This window comes from Labeo rohita, chromosome 8 (genome assembly GCF_022985175.1).
Source record: "Labeo rohita strain BAU-BD-2019 chromosome 8, IGBB_LRoh.1.0, whole genome shotgun sequence".
In the NCBI taxonomy this organism is placed as follows: Eukaryota; Metazoa; Chordata; class Actinopteri; order Cypriniformes; family Cyprinidae; genus Labeo; species Labeo rohita.
Genome location: NC_066876.1, coordinates 7034918 through 7059493, shown reverse-complemented (window position 1 = coordinate 7059493; position 24576 = coordinate 7034918). Strand labels below are relative to the sequence as shown.

The following is a 24576-nucleotide window of genomic DNA, read 5'->3' as shown; positions in this document are numbered from 1 at the left end:
CAGCTTTTTTTTCATTTATGTTGGTAACATCTATCTATATGTACTTTTGTCTGTTTTTCTATCTATTAAACATTCTAACTATTGAATTAAAACTTCACATTATTTCAAACTTAAAACCTTCAAACCTAAAACTGTTAAAACTCCTTCAAACTTTCTGCCTAGAAAAAAAAAAACTTTCTCAAGCCAACTTCAAGTCAAGTTTGTCTACAAACTTTACTTATCTAGTTATCTGATTGCACTGCAAAATGTCAAGACATTTATACAAAATTGAATTGAAATGCAAGATGCCAACTGGATGCCAATGACTGATCCAGTCTTGAAACTTATGACATGATGAGGTCATGTGATAGATCAGTAAGATTATGTGACAACAATTAAGTGTTTAGTTCCTACTTACAAGTGTTTTTGAGTAATTTGGCTTGCATTCAATGGATTTGCTGTGAAATTTCACATTTAATTTTGTTATTGTGTACTTCCTAACAAAGGTATTTCAGCACTAATGTAATAAAAAAGTTTTTGAAAAAGAGCAAATGCCGTGTATTAGATGTGTATTTACAATTACAACTTTTATTAAATAGTTTTTTAATGCTATCATAGACAGAGATAATACTGTACTCAGTTAAGTAGCAAACTTATATTCCAACCCAAACACAGCCATAATAAATTCTATGATTCATATGCATGATTAAAGGAAGCACCTGCACACTTGGGAGGATTCTCACTGACAAACAAATTTCATGTTAACCATACAGTAAATGACCTATTGGTTTGGGTGGATGTAGCATGTCACCAATATTTGTCGTCTGTGTACAGTTTTTGGGTCACACCTGGCGTGTGTCACAAACATTACGTTTATAGTGTCTCAGCATGAGCGTGCGGTGAGGAACAAACCGTATCCTCTCCTGGCCGTCAAATGTGGAAATCCCAGTGCGCAGAACTCAATTCTCTCAGTGTTTTTGTCCATTCTCTCCTACATAAACTCGCTCAAAGTCTCTGTGCTAATGGAAAAACAAGTGCAATGGGCGTGTGGACATGAGTGTGCGGTGAGACGGGAGGTTACCTGGAACAGAGACAGGCGCTGGGTGTGAGAACCGACCCAGGGTGGACACCGCAGCTGTGTGTGCTTCAACCAAAGGGTCAAGGTTTGGCTTATTAGCATGGCCCTGTTAACCTCAGCCAGTAGACGCAGTAACTACGTACATCATATGGACCCAAAATGCTTCTTTTCCACTGGTTGCCAGTGAAAAGTAGTTGTGTATTCTAAACTCACCCTTGTGTCAGTCCAAACCTTGCAACAAATGCATTAGAAAAGTATAATTTTATTGGCTAACACTTTATTTTAGCAGTCCACTTTAGTCATTCTACTAACTATAATTAACTTTGTAACTTTTTATAACTTTAACTTCTAACTGTACTGTAACTTTGCGAGAGCATCAACGTATTCTACTACTTCTAACATAACAGTCTACTAATACTCTCATGAGAGTTAGTTGATATGTAGTTGCAAAGTTAGAATGTCTAAAGTGGAATATTAAAAATGTTGTTACTTTTATCAATAAGGATTAAATAAAACAAAGGTTAGAGGTAATAGATTTTGCTGATCTAGGCTTTATTTTTTTCAAGCTATGTTGTACCATTTCATTCTAAACATAAGCTGGCTGGCTGCTTTGGCTGATCTACCAGGCTGGTTTTAAAGTGGTTTTGGGCACTTTTTGGCTGGTGTTAGCTGTTCAAGCTAGGAGATCTAGCTGCTGAAAGACCAAGCAAGCTTAAACCAATTACTTTCAGCTTAAATCAGCTAAGACTAAACAACCAGCTTAGGCTGTTTTTTTTTTTGTTTTGTATTTTTTGGCTGTAGTTTTGCTATATCAGCTGGTTTTAGCTGTTTTTTAAGCAGTTTTTATAAAAATAAAATCAGCTTTTTTTGTCTGTTGTTAAATCAGCTGGTGGTTTTAACTGGTTTCGTGCTACATCAGCTGGTTTTCAGCTGATTTTTATTTGTTAATTTTTTTTACTGTTTTTTGTTTTCTTTTCTTTTCTTTTCTTTTTTTGCTAAATGAGCTGGGTTTTTTTTTTGCTTTTATTAGTAAATCAGCTGGTTTTCACTGGTTTTTAACTGGTTTTGTGCTACATCAACTGGTTTAGCTGTTTTTTTGTTTTTTTTTTGCTAAATGAGCTTTTTTTTTTTTTTACTAAATCAGCTGGTTTTCGCTAGTTTTTTGCTGGTTTTGTCCTACAGCAGCTTTTTTTTTTTAACTAAATGAGCTGTTTTTAGCTTGTATTTTCACAAAATCAGTTGGTTTAGCTGGTTTTTGGCTTTTTTGATTAATTAGCTGGTTTTAGCTGTTTTCTTTTTTTTAAATCAGCTGGTTATAGCAGTTTTTTTAACTGGTTTTGTGGTACATCAGCTGGATTTAGCTGGTTTTCAGCTGTTTTTTATTTATTTATTTATTTTCCTGGATCAGCTGGTTTTAGCTGGTTTTTAACTCTTTTTTTTTTTGCTAAATGAGCTGTTTTTATTTATTTATGTATTTTTACTAAATCAGCTGGTTTTAGCTGTTTTTTTTTTTTTTTTTTTTTGGCTTTTTTGATGAAGCAGCTAGTTTTAGCAGTTTTTTTGTTGTTAAATCAGCCGGTTATCGCTGGTTTTTAACTGGTTTTGTGTTACATCTGCTTGCTGGTTTTAATTTTTTACTGGATCAGCTGGTTTTAAACTTTTTTTTGCTAAATCAGCTAGTTTTAGTTGTTGTTTTTTTTTCTTTTTTTTTTTTTTAACTAAGGTGGTTTTCACTGTTTTTTTTTTTGTTTTTTTTTTTTATATAAATCAGCTGTTTATCACTGGTTTTTAACTGGTTTTGTGCTACATCATAAATCATGCTAGAAACAGCCTAGCAACCATTCCAAGTACCCTAGCAACTGAATATCAATTATGTTTGGTAACAACCATAGTTGCTAACACAGATTAACAAATCTGATTACAAATTTTACTTTGTGATTAAAACCTTCATCTATGCTTAATTTGCATCATATGCAATTTTATTTTTATTATTATTATTATTATGATGATGATGATGATTTAAGTATCTGTACGTTTAAAGTTTACAGAAATTTAAATCAAAGTTTAAAGTAATGGAACAACAGAATTAAAGTTGTCTTAAATGTAAATTAAAACCAGAATCAAAATGATGGTTTAAATGTAACTCTGCTTATTTTTAAACAAAGTTTAAAATTTGGTGCAACAGAATTATTAGATAAACCTTGATTTAATTTAGATTTAAGCTTAGTCTTTACTGGTGCAACCCACCCCAAGACATTTTAAATATATCCTTCTGTTCACAAATATAGTATTTAAAATATAGTAGTATTTTAAATTATTAGTTAGTTTTAAAACAATTGTTTTCTATTTCTTCTATAGATTTTTTTTACATACTATTATTTTTATACATTTCTGTGTTGGCAAAGCCCGGTTTTCAGAAGTCACTGCATAAAGCATTGTCTTCACAGGTTAAAGAAGTGAATTTAACTAAATACTAAATCTGGTTATACAAGTATTGATACCAAACATAATAACAAAAACATAATTGATTGTGGTTCTATTCATATAGCACATACCAACCAAACTCTAAATTTGACTTAGTCACTTTGCAAGTTAGGATCTGAATCACTCTGCCACCTGCTGTTTATTTTCATAATGCACATTCGTGAATAAATTAACTATTCAGGCAGTGAAAAACAAACCATGTATGCTACATTTTAATTATTTGTTGAAGTTAGTCCATAAAATAGGAATAGACTGTAAAGAAAAAGTGTACTGAATCATTGGACACAACTGACTACTTATGGAACAGACTTTCCATTTACAGTTAAAAACCTTTGTCATCTTGGTGTGGCGTGAGTATGAGATCCTCTCCAGCACTTTACTGATCCTAAACTCATGCTTAAGGCTCTACTGACACTACTGCTCTGGTTTGGGTTTGGGTTTGGGTTTGGGTTTGGGTTTGGGTGTGGTGTGGTCAGGCTTGGCAGTTTTTGATCCAGTGATCCACACCCACTATCTGTGGATAGATGAGTGGGAGAGACAGAAAGAAAAGGAAAGAAGACATACACGCAAAGATATTATGTTACATTTTATTATATACGAAATATCATACTCTATACGGCCCTTGTGTCGTTCCAAACCTGTATGACTTACTTTCTTCTGCTGAACACAAAAGAAGATATTTTGGAGAATGCTGGAACCAAATGGTTTCGGGTCCCATTGAAGTCCACTGTCCAATATGGACAAAAAAATTTTATGAAAGTCCCAGAATGGTTGGAAAGAACTCTTCAAAATATCTTCTCTTCTGTTCCACCGAAGAAAGAAAGTCGTACAGGTTTGGTGCGACATGAGGGGGTGTAAATGATCGCAGTCTATCATTTTTGGGTGGACTGTGCCATTAAAGGAGAAGTTCACTTCCAGAACAACATTTACAGATTGTCATTCAAGATGTTCATGTTTTTCTTTCTTTAGTCAAAATTATGTTTCTTGAGGAAAATATTTCAGGAATTATCTCTATATAAAGGACTTCAGTGGTGTCCCCGAGTTTGAACTTCCAAAAGGTAGTTTAAATGCAGCTTCAAATGACTCTAAATGATCCCAGCCGAGGAAGAAGTCTAATTTAGCAAAACGAACAGTCATTTTCAAAACAAATTGACAATTTCTATACTTTTTAACTCTACATGTGCCTGGACTTGTTTTTTTACGGGTCAATACAGTTAGGGTATGTTGAAAAACTCCCATCTCATTTTCTCCTCCAACTTCAAAATCATCCTACATCGCTGCAGAAGTACCGACCCAGTGTTTACAAAGTGAACATGCAAAGAAGATCAAACGCCCTTTACAATATAAGATAAAACAGCAATGTAGAACGATTTTGAAAAATGAGATGGGAGTTTTTCAACATACCCTAACTGTATTGACCCGGATTAGCGTACGCATCCGCGTAGTAGAGACAAGATGAGCATGTGAGGTTAAAAAGTATACAAACTGTCAATTTGTTTCGAAAATGACTGGTCACTTCGCTAGATAAGACCCTTCTTCCTTGGCTGGGATCGTTTAAAGCCATTTGAAGCTGCATTTAAACTACATTTTGGAAGTTCAAACTTAGGTGCACCTAGTCCACTATATGGAGATTAAATGAAATGTTTTCCTCAAGAAACATAATTTCTTTATGACTGGAGAAAGAAAGACATAAACATTTTGAATGACAAAGGAGTGAGTAAGTTATCTGTAAATTTTTGTTCTGGAAGTGGACTTCTCCTTTAAGTTGTTAGTTCTCTAATATTCCAATTACAGAACTGATAAATTATTTCATTTAATATGGGTCAGGCAAAGCATAGCACATCTAAACACATCTATGCTCACCTTTGAACAGTAGGCTGCGACAGAGGTGACGTGGGGTGGTTTTGGGAATAGGATTAAAGCCAATGCCAACCCACCGTGGGCTGCCAGCGCCCTCTAGTGTAGAGTTGATACCTTTCTCCCCTCTCCTTCTACAACCATTAGACTTCTTTCGCAGGTTAGCCTGAATATTAACAAACAGAAACAACAGAATGAATGAACAAATGCACTTCTGCTTCAGAAAACTGGGAGTGCTGCATAAAATGTAAAAAACAAAACAAAAAAATACTTATTCTTAATACTGTGTTGCCACCTAAATGATCCACAGCTGTTTGTTTAGTGATAGTTGTTCATGAGTCCCTTGTTTGTCCTGAACAGTTAAACTGCCCACTGTTTTCCAAAAAAATCCTTCAGGTGTTTTTTTTTTTTTTTTTTTTTTTTTTTTTTTTAGCATTTTTGTGCCCTTTCCAACAATGACTATGATTTTGAGATTCATCTTTTCACACTGAGGACAACTGAGAGACTCATATGCAACTATTACAGAAGGTTCAAACACTCACTGATGCTCCAGAAGGAAAAACGATGCATTCATTTTTTTAAATTTAAATATATGGGTGCATTTCTCTTATTCTGTTGTCTGGGAAACATGTAAGTATCTTCTGTAGCTTCTGAAGGGCACTAAATGAAAAAAAATATGATATTTAGGCAAAATAAGAAAAATGTACACATCTTTATTCTGTTCAAAAGTTTTCACCCCTGGCTCTTAATGCATCGTTTTTCCTTCTGAAGCATCAGTGAGTGTTTGAATCTTCTGTAATAGTTGCATATGAGTCTCTCAGTTGTCCTCAGTGTGAAAAGATGGATCTCAAAATCATACAGTCATTGCTGAAAAGGGTTCAAAATACAAAAATGGATTTTTCTGAAGAACAGCAGGCATTTAACTGCCCAGGACAAAAAAAGAAGTCATGAACAACTATCACTAAACAAACAGCAACAAAAAAAACCAAACAAAAAAAAAAACAAACTGTGGATAATTCAGGTAACAACACAGTAAGAATCAAGCATATGTAAACTTTTGAAAGGGGTCATTTTTATAAATTCAACTATTATTTTATTTTGTTGACTATATGTAAACGACTTTTATGCGAAATATCTTATTCAGGTCAGTACTAAACAAGAAATAACATGCATTTTGCATGATCCCTCTTATTTTGGTCAAATAATTAACATTTTGCAGATTCTGCAAGGTGTATGTAACTTTTGACCTCAACTGTATATATATATATATATATGGAGCTGAATATCTTACAAATATATTAATACCAATAATACATATATTAAATGACATATAAAATCTTTTACTTTTTTGGTAAATATATTTCTTTTGCATTTAGCAATTTCTAAAAAAGGGCTCTGTATTGATGCCTTCATATTATTATGGCTGTGTAAGTACATCAGACACCTTGCTTAGTTACTCACCACTATGGATGGCTTGGGCTTTTGACAAGATGGAAGGCAGACTAACTCTTTTATAGCAATGTTTGGAGATTTAGACCTTTATGGTGAAAAGAAGATATCAAACATCAGTTAAACCTAAAAAAAAAAACTAAAACGTTTTACATGCGTCTGAAATGTGCAAATGACGTATGGGTTTCTAAATTGCCTAAAATGTCTGCATTTTGGCTTTGTTTTCCTTCTGTTAAGGTAACGATTAAAAAGTAGTTTAACCAATAGCATGCAGGCATTGTCCATAATCAGCCAATCATGGTGTGGGCGGGATCTACAGAGAACAAATCAAATCAAATGTATAAGGATTGTAGATAGAAAGTCAACAGGAAAACAACAAGGCCAAAACCCAGACATTTTAGGCAATTTAGAAGCCCCAGCCAGGACATGTCTGGGAAGAAGATGGCGTATGTTCACCCTACAATGTATGTTTGATATCAATATCTTATAAAAGTGGTTCAAAAGTACTGTAATATGCAGTAGTACTTACATGATTTATATAACCATGTTGCTACATTGGGAAACAATTATTGTGTAGTCAGGCCTACTTGTTTTGGTGGAGCCACTGAGGCTCATGGTGCGGGTTGGGAATCCACATGACCACTGGACACTGCGGCAACTCAGAGCAGCTCATCAAAGGACTGACGTGAACTGTATTTAACTGCAATCATGTCATGATTTATTTCATTCAGATATGAAAACTGCTATTTTGGATGTCACCACTACATACCTTGACCATATTGTTGTGCATTCTGGAAGTAGGCAACACGGCATCTGGGAAGGAAGGATTTGCCCTGCCAGACAATAACCAGAGATTGTGAATAATGGGATAGAAAAATAATAGCTCTGATGATTAATGCAATAATGCAGAGCTGTGTTAGCCTCACCTCTTAATCTTCTGAGTGTCTTTTGTCTGTTTGGTGAGAGAAACACAAGAGACATCATTCAAAGACGCCTCTGTGTCAGCACTGTACAGTGGCCTTTCTTTAATCGGCCTCCCCCGTCCAGCCCATTCAGAGACATTAACAATACTCAGTGATGGAAAGTCCTCTGCTCATATTACAAGAAACAAGAATAACAATATAGCATTACACAGCAAAAATTAAAATTAATAATTGACTGGATGTAGATGACACAAAGGGTCATAAATGCAATGCAAACAGACCATCGTTTAGAGTGTGTTTCCTCACGCGTGCTGGAGCGTGGCGTTTGATTCCTCTGGTGCAGCGGCGCTCGGTGTCCCAGCAGCATGGGTGTGAACACAGCACCCTGAAACAGTGAGCTCCATCCACACTGGCCTCAAAGTCCCTGAAAGATGAGGGAAAATAGGTGAGCTTTCGAAGAACTACATTGAAACTGATCAGACTTGTGAGTGGAAAGACTTAAAGGTGACATATAATGAAAATCTGACTTTTTCCATGTTTAAGTGCTTTAATCGGGTCCCCAGTGGATCTACGAACCCAGAAAACGTGAAAAAAGGACAACCCGGCAATTTTCTTTTGGTAAGCCTCTGCAAGCTCGTGAAAAAACAAGCCACTCAGATTTTCACTTTTATTATAATATTAATATTATAATATTAATATTAATGAAGTCATTTTATTGGTCGATGCCTCACCAATGAACAACGCCAGCCACAACGAGGTATCGCCCATCCCTAATGCATATGTATCAGCTATTTTTTAAAATGCTTGGAAAATATTTTTATGAAATATCATTAGTTTTACTGCTTTTTATATATCAGTAAAAGCGCAGCAATGTCGTTTAATTGGTTGGAGCCAGCCAATGAAGTGGGACGTTTTGTGCGAGATCACGTCACTACACAGAGCAGCTCGCGCTAGGGATGGGCGATACCTCGTACTAGTGATGGGAAGTTCGGATCATTTTACCGACTCGGTCCTTTGAGTCTCGTTCAGCAAAATGAACGAATCTTTTTTTGAGTCATTTCGTCCATTTCGTTCATTTTAGCAAAATATAATTAAAATGTTACGTTTTACCTCCCTAACACATCTACTGCTTACACAAACGTTGATCACACTACAAACAAGACAAAACTATAATGCTATAAGAAACAGAAAAGATTCATTCATTGTTTATCTGGGTCTTTAGTCTGTGATTCGCTCACCTCGCCTCTTATCTGACAAGTTTTCGGGTTTGAGTCGTTCGTTCATCACGTGACAGCCCAATTAACTAACCAACGCAGTCTGAGCCGGAAAGAGAATTGATTAGTTCATCTTTTGAGTCTTCGGGTTTGAGTCGTTCGTTCATCACGTGACAGCCCTGTAATGTTAACCTATGCAGTCTGAGCCGGAAGGAGAATTGATTAGTTCATCTTTTGAGTCTTCGGGTTTGAGTCGTTCGTTCATCACTTGACAGCCCCATAAGGTGAACGAACGACTCTAAAACAGGTGAACTAATTCCAGTACAGAACCTAATAGGATGTTGCGCATGCGCGACTGAACGAATCACTCCCCGAGGCGACTCGTTCGTCCCGAGTCACATTAAAGATTCGTTCAAAATGAACGAATCGTTCAAGAACGACCCATCACTACCTCGTATTTTATTTTCGATCCGATACCGATATTTCCAAGCCAAGTATTGGCGATATCAATACCGATACAGATACCTCTAAACTAAACTGATCTTTTAAATTATTTAAAGAATAAAATCAGTAATTATACTTACTTAACATTATATTTGAAAGTCATGTGTTTTAAACATTTCATAAGCGTTTTTTTTTTTTTTTTTGATAACACTGTCAGAAATAAAATGTTGTATTTTAGATTTTACTGGGCAGTAATCTCAAAGGTGCACCTTTCTTTACCCCTAAAAGCCAGAGAGCATGCTAGTACCATACAAGTACACACACATTAAGGGTAGATAAGGTACAAAGGTTACATAAGTACTAAAATGTATAATAATAATAATAATAATAATAATAATTAGTAGTAGTAGTATTATTAGTATTAGTATTATTAATTTTTATTACCATGGTTTTTGCTACAAATATTATGGTTGAAATAATGTTCCTGTAGTGTTAACCATGGTAAAAGGATGCAAGCCAAAAGAGAGAGTGTTAACCATGGTAAATGTGCTGCTACTGCAGTTTTACTACAAATACTGTGGTTACTGTTGCAAACTGTGTTCTTTTTTTCTTTCTTTTTTTGTGTAAAAAGCTGCCAGGCTGTTGTACCCCTAAAGGCCTAACTTTAGCACAAATTGTTTCTTACAAACAGCAATTACAGAATATAACAACCATTTTTTTACTTTTAACTTTTAACAACCAGTTTAAATAAATTTACTTACACAAACTAGCCTAATTAAAATAAATATTTCACATACACTATACTGTTCAAAAGTTGGAGGTCAGTACGACTTTGTAATGTGTCTTTAACCATGCTAACAAAGGCTGCACTTATTTGAACAAAAAAACAAAACAAAACAAACAAACAAACAAAAAAAACAGTAAAAACAGCAAGATTGGGAAAATGAACAATTAAAATAACTAATTTCTTTTGTAATATATTTTGAAAAATGTAATTTAAAAAGCATCTGTGATCAAAGCTGAATTATTTTAACATCATTACTCCAGTCTTGAGTGTCACATGATCCTTCAGAAATCATTCTAATATACTTTGCTTCTCAAGAAACATTTTTTAAATAATGCTTTATTATTTCAATGCCATGAGAAGAAGAGAAAGAAATATCATTTCTGATTATTATCAATGTTAAATGAAGTGTCAGCAGCGAACACTATCTGTGATCGATTGGTTCTGTCTTACAGCATCTGCGTGTGTTCCGATGAGCAGGAGAAATAGTTCTGTCCTACACAATATTTCGTTAATAGTCTATTGTTCATCTTAGAGGCTTATTTTATGAACCAAACTTCTTGTAAAATAAATAAACTTAATGGTTAAAAATGCACTTTACAATCGATATTTTTATGTGAGGATCGATCCTTTCGATTCAACGTCAGTATCGAAAGTATCAATATTTCAGGATCGATCCGCCCATCCCTAATATGCATACAAATGTTTGCATTGTGGCTGGCGTTGTTCATTGGTGAGACATCGACCAATAAAATGACTCAATTCCCACCCCAGCCCCGCCCCCGACTCTGCTCTCTCAAGTTTGCATTTACAAGTGCAGGGGTGAGTTTTGCTACAGGAGTATCGCAAAAGGAGTAGCAAAAGTCAAAGCGCTAGGATTTGAGGTTGTACTGCCAGATCTGAGAGGTTGTGAGTGCCGACTTGTGGTTGTACAGCGAAACTGAAGTAAAGCGCAAAGATAAACGTGTAGTACACAATTGTGCCTGTCGTTTTGTTTATGTGAATGACACTTTACACATTTGTAACTATTAATCTGCAACTTCGAATTCCAAACACAGGTGTTCTGAGTATTGTCTGTGTGTGCAAATCGATAGATGCAGCTTTTCACATCAGAGCTGTGAGTATAAATTTCAACTTACAAATACAAATATTAATTTTACAAGTTCTCACATTCAAATTAGCAAGCTCTCCAGTTTTGCTACTGTTTTACCTTCATAATTTAGAGTCCCAGCCTCAGAGGAGACAAGACAGCAGTGGATTTATTGATGTATTTACTGTATATTACGCTGCTGCCACACAGATCTAATATAAACATGTGATTTTTTTCCCAGCTGTTTACCTTCACAGACATAACTGACTGTTTTTGTAACTCATGTGTGTTTTTAACATAAGCTTGTGTGTATTTGACAGTTTAAGTGCAATAAGACATGAAAGAGAACTTAGTTTAGTACTCACATGCCGTGACAGCCGCTTTCTGTGCATGTGCTTCGGATGTGTGCACTCAGTAAACCCTATATCAGAAGTTAAAACTGATATGGCTTTACGCTTATGATTTTAGTGCAATAGACATGATAATTAACCCCTTAGTGTTCCAACGTTCCACCGCAGAGCATTTTGCATTGAGTTAAGTTTGACAGGAATGCTAAGGGGTTAAAACCAAACAGATGTTTTTTGGCAGAGTATCTGAGCTGTAAAGGCTCTGAGCTGCAAACAGTCCTATGTGGAAAAGGGGGCGGGGAGAAGCAGCTTATTTGCATTTAAACAGAAGTCCACTTCCAGAACAATAATTTACAGATTATGTACTCACACCCTTGTCATCCAAGATGTTCGTGTCTTACTTTCTTCAGTCGTAAAGAAATTATGTTTTTTTGAGGAAAACATTTCAGGATTTTTCTCCATATAATGGACGGATATGGTGCCCCGAGTTTGAACTTCCAAAATGCAGTTTAAATGCGGCTTCAAACGATCCCAAATGCGGTTGTAAATGATCCCAGCCGAGGAAAAATGGGCTTATCTAGCGAAACAATCGGTTATTTTAATTAAAAAAAAATATACAATTTAAATATTTTTTAATCTCCAACACTCGTCTTGTCCTGCTCTGCCTGAACTCTGTGTGTTCTGACTCAAGACAGTTAGGGTATGTCGAAAAACTCCAATCGTATTTTCTCCCTCAACTTCAAAAATCATTTCAAAATCATCCTACATCACTGCAGAAGTACCGACACAGTCTTTGCAAAGTGAACTTGCAAAGAAGATCAAACACCCTTAACAAAAAAGATAAAACAGCGATAAAGGACGATTTTGAAGTTGAGGGAGAACATGAGATGGGAGTTTTTCGATATACCCTAACTGTCATGAACAGGAAAAAAAAAACAGTCCAGGCAGAGTAAGACAAGACGAGCATTTGACATTAAAAAGTATATAAATTGTATTATTTTTATGCTAAAACTTCACAGACACATTCTGGGGACACCCGAGACTTATATTACATATTGTAAAAAGGGGCATAATAGGTCTCCTTTAGGGCAACAGTTTACCCAAAAATGAAAACGCTTTATTCACCATCAGGCCATCCAAGATTTGGAGAAATGTAGCATTACATCACTTGCTCCAACAATGGATCCTCTGCAGTGAATGGGTGCCGTCAAAATGAGAGTCCAAACAGCTGATTAAAACATCACAATAATCCACAAGTAATCCACACCACTCCATTCCATCAATTAACATCTTGTTAAGTGAAAAGACAAATCAATGAACGTATAACATCCAAAATCTCCATCCCCTGTTGTCTTCTCACATCAAAATCCACTGAAAAATCCATATTTGTTTAGAACTGTTTTAGACTGTTTTCACTTGTAAATAGTGTTTGATCTGTGCATATCTCGTTTGAAGCTAAAATGTCTTGATAGATTTGTTTCTTACAAACACACATCTTTTCCTTTCACAAGACATTAATTGATGGACCAATTGGTGGATTACTTGTTGATTGTGATGTTTTTATCAGCTGTTTGGACTCTCATTCTGACGGCACCCATTCACTGCAGAGGATCCATTGGTGAGCTAAAATATATTCCCATGAACAGACAAACTCATCTACATCTTGGATGACCTGAGGGTAAATGTTAAGCAAATTTTCATTTTTGGGAAAACTATTACTTTAAAGAGTATTTTTTTTCAGCCTATAACCATATTTTAGCCTATAAAACCCCACATGTTTTATTGAATTACTACATAAACAGAAAAATTGACGATAATAAACAAAACAAACGAACTTCCTGTTATTGTGCTTTTCATTTGTTTCATTTTTTTGTTGTTCTAATAAACTCAAAGTGCATATTTAACAGCAGGCGTAATAGCACTAGAAAAGAAAGAAACATGAAAATATGTTTAATATTCTTACCTCATTTGTTAAAAGCAAAAAAATTCAGAGTACATCCTCGCAAGCGTCAACAAATGGGTGACTTTGCTTGTGTAAAGTTCGGTTGCTTAGCAGCAGCAGCAGCAGTTCACTAGCCTACTTTCACTTTACAAGCGCTAATGCAAATCGGATGCAATGCTACTGTGCTATTTGTTATGAAAAACAAACTGTCAGATCTGTAATACAAATAAAGCAGATTCGTAAATTAATTTCAGTTAACTATAGTTTTACGACAGTTGATATTACATTAAACAAAAATATATAATGATAAAAACATAACAACATAAATAATATTTAGTTACGAGTTTTTAACAAGAAAAATTAAATATCCGTAGTAAATGAGTAATAATAAAGGAAAATCCATTACATGCAATAATTATATTCAATAATTAAATTTAATATCCATTTAATAATTTCGTTTAAATGACTTTCGTATTATTAATAAATCTAAAGAACATATCACATTATCTATAATCACGTTTAAACTTATTTCAGATTTTCCAAATGCGTTTTTATGACTAGTTTGAGTGGACGTGCCGAGTGACGTAGAGCGCGTGTGATCAGGTGGCGGGTCAGCTGACACCAGCAGAACCAGGAAGCGACTGGAGAGAATTATTATACGTTATAATTTACTCACCGCATGTCGGCGATCATTACTTCATATCTGGAATATTAAGAAATCTGGCGTCTCTGTCCGCCGTGTGAAGATCAGTCAGGGACATGTTTGCAGCAGACGACGAGGACGGAGACTTTCTGTCTCCCACTGGAGGGTGAGTTAGTTCCTGACGGACAAAGACACAATCCTGCAGGCAAAAGTCATCAGACAAACAACATTCACTGTTTAAATCAAGTTTGGGCAGACGTGTAATACCGAAACTAAAATGCAGCGACAATATGGGGAAGAAAAAATATTTAGCTGCCATAGATAAGAGTGAGTGTCACTCATCAGCTAATAACGGACATTCATGTAGCAGATACAGTGCAGATTTCTTACTGCTGGCAGATTGAAGAAACTTTTGTTGCGACAAAAGTACATGAACAGACAAGTCGTTCGACAGCGAGTTATTTTCAACATTCAACACTTAAGTGTTACATTTGTTCTCTCATGACGTTCTTGATCATATGATGTCTGATCTTTTAACAGTCCTGATTAAGGTATCTCTTGGTTGGGGTGTTGATATAATCAGTTTCACTGAAATTATCTCAGTCTGTGAAGTATTTTGATTTTGGTTTGATTTCCAGATAGCTAAATATGTTCTAATATTCAGATCAGTTCTAAACTAAAAATTCAAAAATCTCACACCCCACTGAAGGACTGATAGTGACCCCAAAAACATCAAGAAACTATATTACAATCTTTAACAAAGTATTAAAATAAGTGGAATCTTCAAACAAATTCTGCTAGTTTTCTTAGAACTAACTTTGTTTTATGTAATACAAGACCTTCAGAGATTTTTAAGTGTTTAAATCAGGGTTTTTAATTTTTTTTAGATGCCACAGACCTCCAAATATGATGATTCTCATGTGAGGAGACCCCCATCCTAAAATTTACAATGCATATATATATGTATATATATATATATATATATATATATATATATATACAGTTCTGTGCAAAAGTCTTAGGCCACTAGTATTTTCATCAGCTAAAAAATGGTTTAAATCAGTTAAAGTCTGTCTTTTGCTGTAGTGTGTCAATAGGAAATATCAGATTACATTTCCAAACATTCATTTTGCCATTAATCATAATAATCCAGTGAGATTTTTGTTTGCACAAGGAGTCTGACAACAGCGAGTGCTCTGCACAGACATCTGATCTCATCATCATCCAGTCTGTCTGGAATGACATGAAGACACAGAACAAACTCAGACAGATTAAATCCAAAAGAACTGTGACAAAGTCTCCAGGATGCTTCAAGAAACCCACCTGCAAAGCTGCAGCACTGTTAAAAGTTTTAGGCACTTGTGTAAAAATGCTGTAAAATGAGGATGCTGTCATAAATAGATTTTCTTTATCAATTACCTTGTATTAACTAAATGAAATCAACATTTGGTGCGACCATTCTTTGCGTTTACAGCAGCTTTTGCCCTAGGTGCACTTGCGCAAAATTTTTCAGGTAGCTTTGCAGGTAGGTCTCTTGAAGCATCTTGGAGACGTTGGCACAGTTCTTCTGGATTTACTCTGTTTCAGTTTGTTCTGTGTCTTCATGTCTGTAAAAATATTGTTTGGAAAATTTAGCTTCTATTAACCCTATAAGGCCTACTGTACTAAATTATCAAAATGATTAAAACTTTGTAGTCTGCTATACTGTTTAAAAAGATCTCAGTGATTTACATTACAAGCTATAAAAGTTTCATTTAATTTTTGACCATTAAAATATTAGCAACTTGCATGCACCAAATTCCATGAAAAATTATATTGAGTTGTTTTTTCTCTCAAAATGTAAAAAAAAAAAAAAAAAAAACATAAAAAGTGATATTATTATATACTATAGCTAGATTTATTATTTATTTGCCAACTCATTTTAGTCTATATTTTATTTATTTGTTTATAGGGTTTCTTTTCTTTTTTTTTTTTTTAGGACACTTCATTTCGTATATTCACACATCACTCAGGGTCCTCGGACCCCAGTTTGAAACCCTTTTAAGTGTTACTACATTTTAGGGCCACTAGCTCCCCTCTGGTTATATCTATAAATTCAATTCTGTGTTGATGTCCACATGTTTTGGAGGGTAATATGAAGCTGTTAAGAAGGATTGCAGAGAGGTGGAGTGTCAGCGTGTTAATGCTGCTCACATGCTGGTGGTTACACGTCCCGGATCGGAACAGGGCTCACACAGTCACGAGGAGCTGCTGTGTGTTTGTAGACCCTGCCAGACCTGCTAAAGAGAACTGATATTACATGGATTCAGATATGTAGTGCCATGAAACTTGGAGTGATTTACTGGTATTAGGTTTTAGCTTTGCTGAGATGAGGCAACAGGTCAGCTGAGTATGGCAGGACAGCAGGACAATGACTACAAGTGGAGGCAGATCCATGGGTCAGTGCTGTATGCATTTATTAAGGAGCTTCCTGATGACGTTACAGAAGTCATACTTTTTTCGTTTTCATTTGCAGGTGTTCACTGGTAAAGTTTAATCTCAAAAAGTCATTCAAAGTGAAAATTAGGTTAGCTTTAATTTGAGAATTGAGCATCGTTCAGACTCTCATGTGATCTCACACAAGCGGAGCAGTGTAATAGTGGATTTACTTGCTGCTTTTTTGTGATTTCAGAGCAAAGTTAGCCTCTCTCTTTGGACTGGATCAGGCAGCAAGCCAGGGGAACGAGTCTTTCCAGTACACGGCACCCAAACAGCCCCGCAAGAGCTCTGGTAACTCAGGTAAGACTGCTGGAACCTCTGCCTGTATTTCATGAGGAGTCAAATTTGGTAAGGAGTTAGAAACTGCATAAAAACTGCATTTATAATTGACCCTTTGCAAAGACCTGCCCCCCCTTCTTTACTGTTGCTATGCCTGACAAGCCACGGTGCTCTCACGCCACACATCATGTTCTCATGTGCAAAGATGAAACTGACAACACACTGACAGACAAGACAGAGCAGGCTGCTTTCAGTTTAAAACAAAGTCTCAGATTTCAAATTCTGTCATTTAAAAAAAAATCGAACAATAAATACAGTTTTGTGGCTCTTTAATGTGTCGTCCCAGATCACTGTAGCTTGAACTGATCATCTCTTCCTCTTTACTAGTTATAGCATGAAATAAACATGAATTAACATCAGAAGATATCCTGTTTTATCAACAGAAAGACGTCAATACACACTATTTTTTTAATTTTAAGTCCCGACATTACTCTCCTGTCTGGTTTGTGTGTTGGAACAAATGGCAGATTCATTATGACTTCATTTTGGCAGATTTGTTATGATTGGTCAGATTGCCTGTCAATCAAATTCCCTGCAAAGAGTCAATCGCAAACTATTTTTAAGACAACACCAAACTTACAAGCTAAAGCTGAGGGTTCAACAGCAAAAAAAAAAAAAAAAATAGGCGTTTAATTTTTAAGGATCCAAAAGAGGAACACACTGAATGCACTAGTTTCGTACCTGATTTACTAAAGGAACAATATTAATCAGCCAACGGCACAAATACACTTGTGAAATAACCACTGATGTCAGTTTGCATCGGGCAAACCAAAATCATAATGTTCTTGTTTGATAGGAATTAAACCACAATATTCTTAATTTTCTAAGAATTAATTGCTTCTGCTAAAACTGTGAAAATGCGCTCTAACATCTCATTTGCAGTCATGGCCAAAAATATCAGCACCCTTGCAATTATGTCAGAAAATGCAATGCTTCTCTCAGAAAATTGTTCTATTTGCAAATGTTTTAGTTTTTGTTTTTGTTTGCACTGCAACAACACACAAAAAAAACAGAAGAAAAGTCAAACTTGATCAAATTTCACACAGAACTCAAAATTGGACTGGACAAAATTATTGGCACCTTGTCAAAATTGTAAGAAATAATTGCTTTTCAAGCATGTGATGCTCCTGTAGTTTGTGTTTAGACACACCTGTGGCAAGTAACAGGTGTGGGCAATATAGTAATCACACTTGCAACCAGTTAAAATGGAGAAAAGTTGACACACAACACAAAGTTTGAGCACAGCATGGAGAAAAGAAAGAAAAGTAAAGAGTCTGTGAGTGTCTGTGGATTTGAGAGAAAAAAATATGTAAAAACATGGACAATCTCAAGGCTACAAGTCCATCTCCAGAGATCTTAATGTTCCTGTGTCCATTGTGTGCAATATCATCAAGAGGTTTACAGCCCACAACACTGTAGCTAACTTCCCTAGACGTGGACGGAAGAGCAAAATTAATTAAAAAATTTCAACGAAGGATTGTTCAAATGGTGCATAAAGAACCCAGATTAACTTCCAAACCAATTCAAGCTGATCTGCAGATGCAGGGTACAACAGTGTCAGCTCGCACTATCCATCGCCATCTGATGAAAAGGGACGCTATGCTAGGAGACCCAGGAGGACACCACTGCATAAAAAAGCAAGACTGGTGTTTGCCAAAACTGTGGCAAAACCACAACCTACTGTGGACTGATGAGACAAAAGTAGAGCTTTTTGGTAAAGGACATCATGGCACTGTTTACAGAAAAAGAAACAAGGCCTTCAAAGAAGAGAACGCAGTCCCTGCAGTCAAACATGGTGGAGGTTCACAGATGTTTTGGTGTTGCTTTACTGCTTCTGGCACTGGATGCCTTGACTATGTGAACGGTATCATGAAATCTGATGATTACCAAAGAATTTTGAGGCCCAATGTAGTGGCCAGTGTCAGAAAGCTGCATCTCCACCAGAGGTCATGGGTCTTCCAGCAGGACAATGACCCCAAACACACTTCAGAAAGTTGGGAGAAGGCATCCTTCAAATCTGAATGACCTGGAGCAGTTTGCAAAACAAGAGTGGTCCAAAATTCAAGTAGAGAGGTGTAAGAAACTCATTTATGGTTATAGGAAGCGATTGATTTCAGTTATTTTTTCCAAAGGGGGTGCTACCAAATATTAAGTCAAGGGTGCCAGTAATTTTGTTCTGTGTGAAATTGTATCAGATTTGACTTTTCTTAATGCAGAATTTTTTGACATTCCATCATTTATCTTTTTTTTTATACATTTTATGACATGTTTTGTTTTTATAGGACCCCAATCCCAAAAGTCTGCACCTCCTCCAAACTCTCCTGCTGTTCTCTTTGCTACTGCAGTACATGCCTACAGATAGTAAGTTGGAAAAGATGACGGAGCCTTTTTAATTTTATGTATTATTTGTTATTTAATTTTAAGTGTAATTAATAAAGCATGAAATATGTACAGATCTGTAATGCTGCACATTTTAAAACTGTTTTTCAAAGCAAAGTGCAGTTTACAAGTATTTATCTTGAGTGCAAGTTGTCTGTGGTAATGTAGAGTTTGCAAACTAATGTTATGAATACAGATATGCAGTGATCAGTGTTTTTTCTGTGCAGTGTTAACGGACAATATGTTAAGCAAGGCAAGCTTGGAGCTGCAGTCCTTGGAAATAATACAACTAAAGAGGTTAGAATGATCATATCCAAATCTTCTTTTGACTAATGGAGGTTTTTCTTAACACATGTACATGTCTGCACTCTTCTTCAGTACAAGATCCTGCTGTATGTCAGTCAACAGAAGCAGGTGACGGCTGCCAGGATCCACAGCGGCTTCATCCTCACTGTGAGCTCTTTTTCAGATAATTTAAGTCAGACCAGCATGTTTGTTTGCTGTATGTTGTTTCTAATTGTCTCTCTCACATTCAGGTCCAGCCCAGTAACTACTGCACATTTTACGATGATCAGAGACAGAATTGGTCGCTGATGTTCGAATCAGAGAAAGCGGCTACAGATTTCTGTAAAGAGGTTTGTATTTTATACAAGTTCTTCTTCATGTGGTGTTGTATGAGGAGCTTCTTACACAGTAATATCATTGTTTCAGGTTTGTCTTGCCAAAGTGAACTGCAGCGGTACGTTAGACTCGGTCGTGATCCAGGATCTTGTTCTCAGTGAGGGTCAGGCTGTGGAGAACGGAGACTCTTTAGAAGTGGCCTACACTGGCTGGCTCCTACAAAACAACACCATTGGACAGGTAAAAATGTCACATTTATGTGTACACATAATTTGTTTATTTTGCTTCATATATATATATATCATATATATATATATATATATTTTTTTTTTTTTCTTCTCCAGATGTTTGACTCGAATCTGAATAAAGACAAACTGCTGAGATTGAAGCTCGGGGCTGGGAAAGTCATTAAGGTGAGGGGAAACTTGGCTGGGCTGGGTTTTATGTATCATTATCAGTCATATAGTTGTCTAAAGCTCGTTCTGTCCATCTCTCAGGGTTGGGAGGAGGGCATGTTGAACATGCGCAAAGGTGGAAAGCGGCTTATGGTGATTCCCCCCAGTCTCGCGTACGGGTCGCAAGGCGTTGCCAATCGCGTCCCACCTGACAGCACGCTGGTCTTTGAAGCAGAGATCCGTCGGGTACTTCATTCTCACTTTCATATCTCCACTTACTTCCTTCCTTACTTCCTCACATTTGAAGTTGTGAGGTTTTATGACGTTATATGTTTTAATACTAATATACTGTGCTAAGATGCACTTTTCTATCCTCAGCACCAGTACATTCCTTGCAAAGTTGTAGACATGTGTGAATTGAGATCCTTGAGAGCCCTGCTCTTGTCATCTGTATTCTCTCTTGATGCACATGCAGGTTAAGTTTGCAAAGGATGGAAGTTCGAGAGATTCGGCGGCTCCGTCTCCTGCTCCCAGCGTGGAGAGTCTGACCCCTTCTGAGCTCAGCCAGCCCCTCAGCACTGCCCCAACCAGCAAACCCAGGTGAACACTAGTGTTGCACGATATACCGGTACTTAAAAGTATCGCGATACCCTGCTTTTGTTTACTACACATATACGCGTGAAGCTTGCGATGTTTTCTGCCTCTGCCGCCTCAATATATGAGCACATGAACATATAAACATAATCTCTAGAACTGCTCTGAGAGTCACTTCATGAGCATTTTACCATTTCTTTTGTGGAAAACTATCGTCATATAACGAAGACCCTAAAGGTCTTCACAGCAACCCGTCAAAATAAAAATTCGGTTTAACTTGACAGTCAGAAATATATTAATATACTACTTAATGTAAAGATATTTTTATTAGTAGTAGTAATACTATTATTATAACAATGTTTAAGGAATATTTACCAGAAAAAAATATTTACCAGATTTTATTTACCAGAAAATGGTAAATACACAAGCAGTATTTCTGGAGGAAAAAAGAAAGAAATAGCCTATAATAAATTAACTCAAATCTCAAATCTAATTATCCTTTATAAATTCATTAGACGTGCTTTTGATTATTAAAATGCAATGAAAGTATTTAAATAGAATCCAGAAAATTAAAGGAAAACCGAGATTTTTTTGTTAAACTTTTAATAAATTGCTGTTAAATTCTGCAAGCTTCATCATTTAAATTCATTAGACGTGCTTTTTGATAAATATTTTTTTTAATGTAACCATTACAGTCTAGAACAATTATTTAGGAAAAAATAAAATGTCCTTTAGTTTGTTACTTGCATCTAGGTTCTTATTATTAATAACAAAGATAGAATAACAAAAAATGACTATGTCATGATATAAATTGTTGTTGTGAAGTAAAATGATTATATCATGAAATAAGATTTGGCTATATCCTTCAAGCTAACTTACCAATAAAACAAAGATCTCTACATACCTGTAGGCTTGGTAGTTTTTTCACCCTAATCCTGTGTGGTGGCACTGGCATGTGATTATTATTCTTTTATTTATTCATTTTTTTTTAAAGGGGGATGAAATGCTTTGTTTTAAAAGATAAAATAACTATGATCTCCTTTTGGATCATCTATTATTCAATTACTTTTCCTGTTCTGTGTTTTTTCCGCAGTATTGGTTCAGTAGTAGTATTGTGATATTTTAGTCTGGAATCGTATCGAAGTTAAAATTTTGGTATCATGACAACACTAGTGAGCACTACAGGCCTCCTTCTGTAGCCTGACTGGAGATTATTGTTTATATTAATAGTATTTGATTGAGGTTTTCTGTTTCCTCTTTGTTTACAGTGAACCACCTCTTCGAGCAAAATCAAACTCCCTCAGTGAGCAGCTCAGTGTAAGTTTTGTTTCTTTGCAGTTTGACCTATTTGTTTCTACCATGTTGTTTTATTTATGCAGATTTTTATTAAAATAATAAGGTAACGCTTTACAAAAAGGCTCATAGGTTAACATTAGGGGTGTGTAATATATATCGTCTACGATGATATTGTAATTGTTATAAGTGATATGCAACTTGACATTATCGATTATTTAGCAAAAACCCAAACAAAAACACACCTAGAGAGTGCACGCATTAACAATGAGATGTAGGTTAGACTATTACGCCAGCACATTTAGAGTTCTCATGAGAGGTCACCGTATGACTTTTATATTTATATCATCTGATATAGTTAAAATCACACAAAGAGTACAGTTTTTCTCTGAATATCAGTGCGATCACAAATGTGATATTAATTTGAAGAACAGCTCAATCACACTTCAGATGCAGATTCTGTGCCACATCTGCATTGCAAACACAAATTTAGTTGATACTGATTTCATTTGATTGGTAACAGCCCTATGGCGTCTTACTATTGAATAAATTTAAAGGGGTCATCAATTGCTCAATCTCGAATTGAGCAATTGAGGTGTTTTGTTGCTGGATGTAATAATGAACGATTGAGGTTGCTGGATGTAATAATGAACATAGTGGTCGTCATTTACTCCCGACATCTGAGCCGCTGAAGATGCAGTGGATTTGGTTTATTTGTGAAGGGAATGCGCCTACTGATCTACATAAATGCATCTATGTTCATGCAAATCATTCTTGATCCAGCTTCACCTACAGCAGAAGTGAGTATAAGGGGTTTTTTTATGAATCTCTGCAATCACCTTTCCTAATAACGTGCTAGTTAGCAAGTTTCACGGCTAAATGTGCTAAATGCGGCTAAAGTAAACAACCTCTCAGAGCAGCACGTCACTCCACAGAGGGCAGAGAGGGGCGTTTAAAGGAAAAATCTATCAGAATGGGATGATTTTTGCAGAGCTGATTTTGTCAAGGTAAAAAGGTTGTTGTTTTACACAACCATTGAGAATTTTTAACCAAAGTATATTATAGACTTTTTTTTTTAAGACCCTAAATAATCATATCAACTTGTGGAAAATGGGCATCTGATGACCCCTTTAAGAATTCAACACAAAAGATGATGCATACATTTAATTAGGATGAAAAAATTAGCCTTGTAAAGGTAAAACTGCCCATTAAAAGCAGTTTCAACTTGGAAAAGTTCATTTCTGTTACTCCTGCAAACTAACCACCACACAGAATATGACAAATATCAAAAGCTATTCACTAATCACTAATAATAAACCATGTACAGTGTAATAAATGTATCTTTGTGTTTTCTGACATGTTTTGCAATGTCTTTAGAATCCTGATGCCACTAAAGCTAAACTGATCTCACGCATGGCAAAAATGGGCCAGCCAATGCTGCCCTTCATCACCGGCCCGGCTTCATCCCCCTCACAGCCAGACTCTAGTGACTCAGAACTTGAGGCAAGATTTATTTTTATAAGACATTCATTGAGAACTTCATTACAGTGGTTTTACTGTCTCCTAACCAGACACAACACAAAAATCTGCCATTGTGATCAAAGTTTTTGTTCTTAATAAAGATATGCAGTGTAGATGTGAGAGAATGCATACAGATAATCCTCATGCACTCTGATCCTGTTATTGCTGTAGGACCCCAGTGTATCCAGACTCAAGGAACGTAGCAGTGCACCATCACCACAGCCTGTACACATCTCCTCCGGCCCGCCACCTTCAGTGCAAGGTAACTCCTATATCATATCATATATCAGATCTGACCAAGGTCAGTAGTGTAGTGCCAAATAATGCTCTTTTTATAAGATATGTTTAATTGTTTGAGATGAACTGTTACACAGTTTAGTTTTATGACATTGTACGCTCTCTCTGTCATTCCAGCTTCAGCTCTTCTACCTGTTACCATGGCAACAGCCAATCCACAGCCCATGATGCCGGGAGCCATACATGCCTTTCAGGTGGGTGACTCACTATTGCTTTGTAACTCCAACAAGTAACACTGTATAATAACTTAAGACTGATAACATTAAAGGGATCATGAATTGAGAAATTAAATTTCCCTTAATCTTTTGACATATGATGCTGTTTAGAGAGACTGAAAGTAAAAGATGATGCAGTGCTCAGTCTGACTATATTGGATCCAACAGTAATGTTGCAGCATATTCATACTGCAACATATGTAGTCATTC

At 35.9% G+C, this 24576-nt stretch overlaps 2 protein-coding genes across 5 annotated transcripts in view; one reads left to right on the top strand and one right to left on the bottom strand.

Annotated features, from left to right (window-relative positions):
• Positions 1-3576: 3576 nt before the first annotated feature.
• LOC127170055 (uncharacterized protein C9orf43 homolog) lies at positions 3577-13725 on the bottom strand. The gene is made up of 8 exons (XM_051117806.1): positions 13613-13725; positions 8052-8194; positions 7774-7936; positions 7617-7680; positions 7435-7547; positions 6860-6935; positions 5405-5564; positions 3577-4055 (listed from the first exon to the last, which is right to left on the bottom strand). Exons 1-8 carry the CDS (start codon positions 13615-13617, stop codon positions 3877-3879), a joined length of 903 nt encoding a protein of 300 aa, XP_050973763.1. The 5' UTR covers positions 13618-13725; the 3' UTR covers positions 3577-3876.
• A 472-nt stretch (positions 13726-14197) lies between these two features.
• fkbp15b (FKBP prolyl isomerase family member 15b) overlaps positions 14198-24576 on the top strand; it is a 28297-nt gene continuing 17918 nt past the window's right edge. For all 4 annotated transcript variants that reach the window (XM_051117064.1, XM_051117065.1, XM_051117063.1 and 1 more), the window contains exons 1-14: positions 14198-14400; positions 16906-17012; positions 19334-19412; positions 19658-19727; positions 19809-19883; positions 19967-20065; positions 20142-20291; positions 20396-20464; positions 20549-20692; positions 20922-21046; positions 22309-22357; positions 23711-23836; positions 24026-24116; positions 24269-24345. In XM_051117064.1, the coding sequence (XP_050973021.1) occupies positions 14351-14400; positions 16906-17012; positions 19334-19412; positions 19658-19727; positions 19809-19883; positions 19967-20065; positions 20142-20291; positions 20396-20464; positions 20549-20692; positions 20922-21046; positions 22309-22357; positions 23711-23836; positions 24026-24116; positions 24269-24345 (1311 nt within the window). In that variant the 5' untranslated portion in view covers positions 14198-14350. The remainder of the gene's footprint in view (positions 14401-16905; positions 17013-19333; positions 19413-19657; positions 19728-19808; positions 19884-19966; positions 20066-20141; positions 20292-20395; positions 20465-20548; positions 20693-20921; positions 21047-22308; positions 22358-23710; positions 23837-24025; positions 24117-24268; positions 24346-24576) is intronic.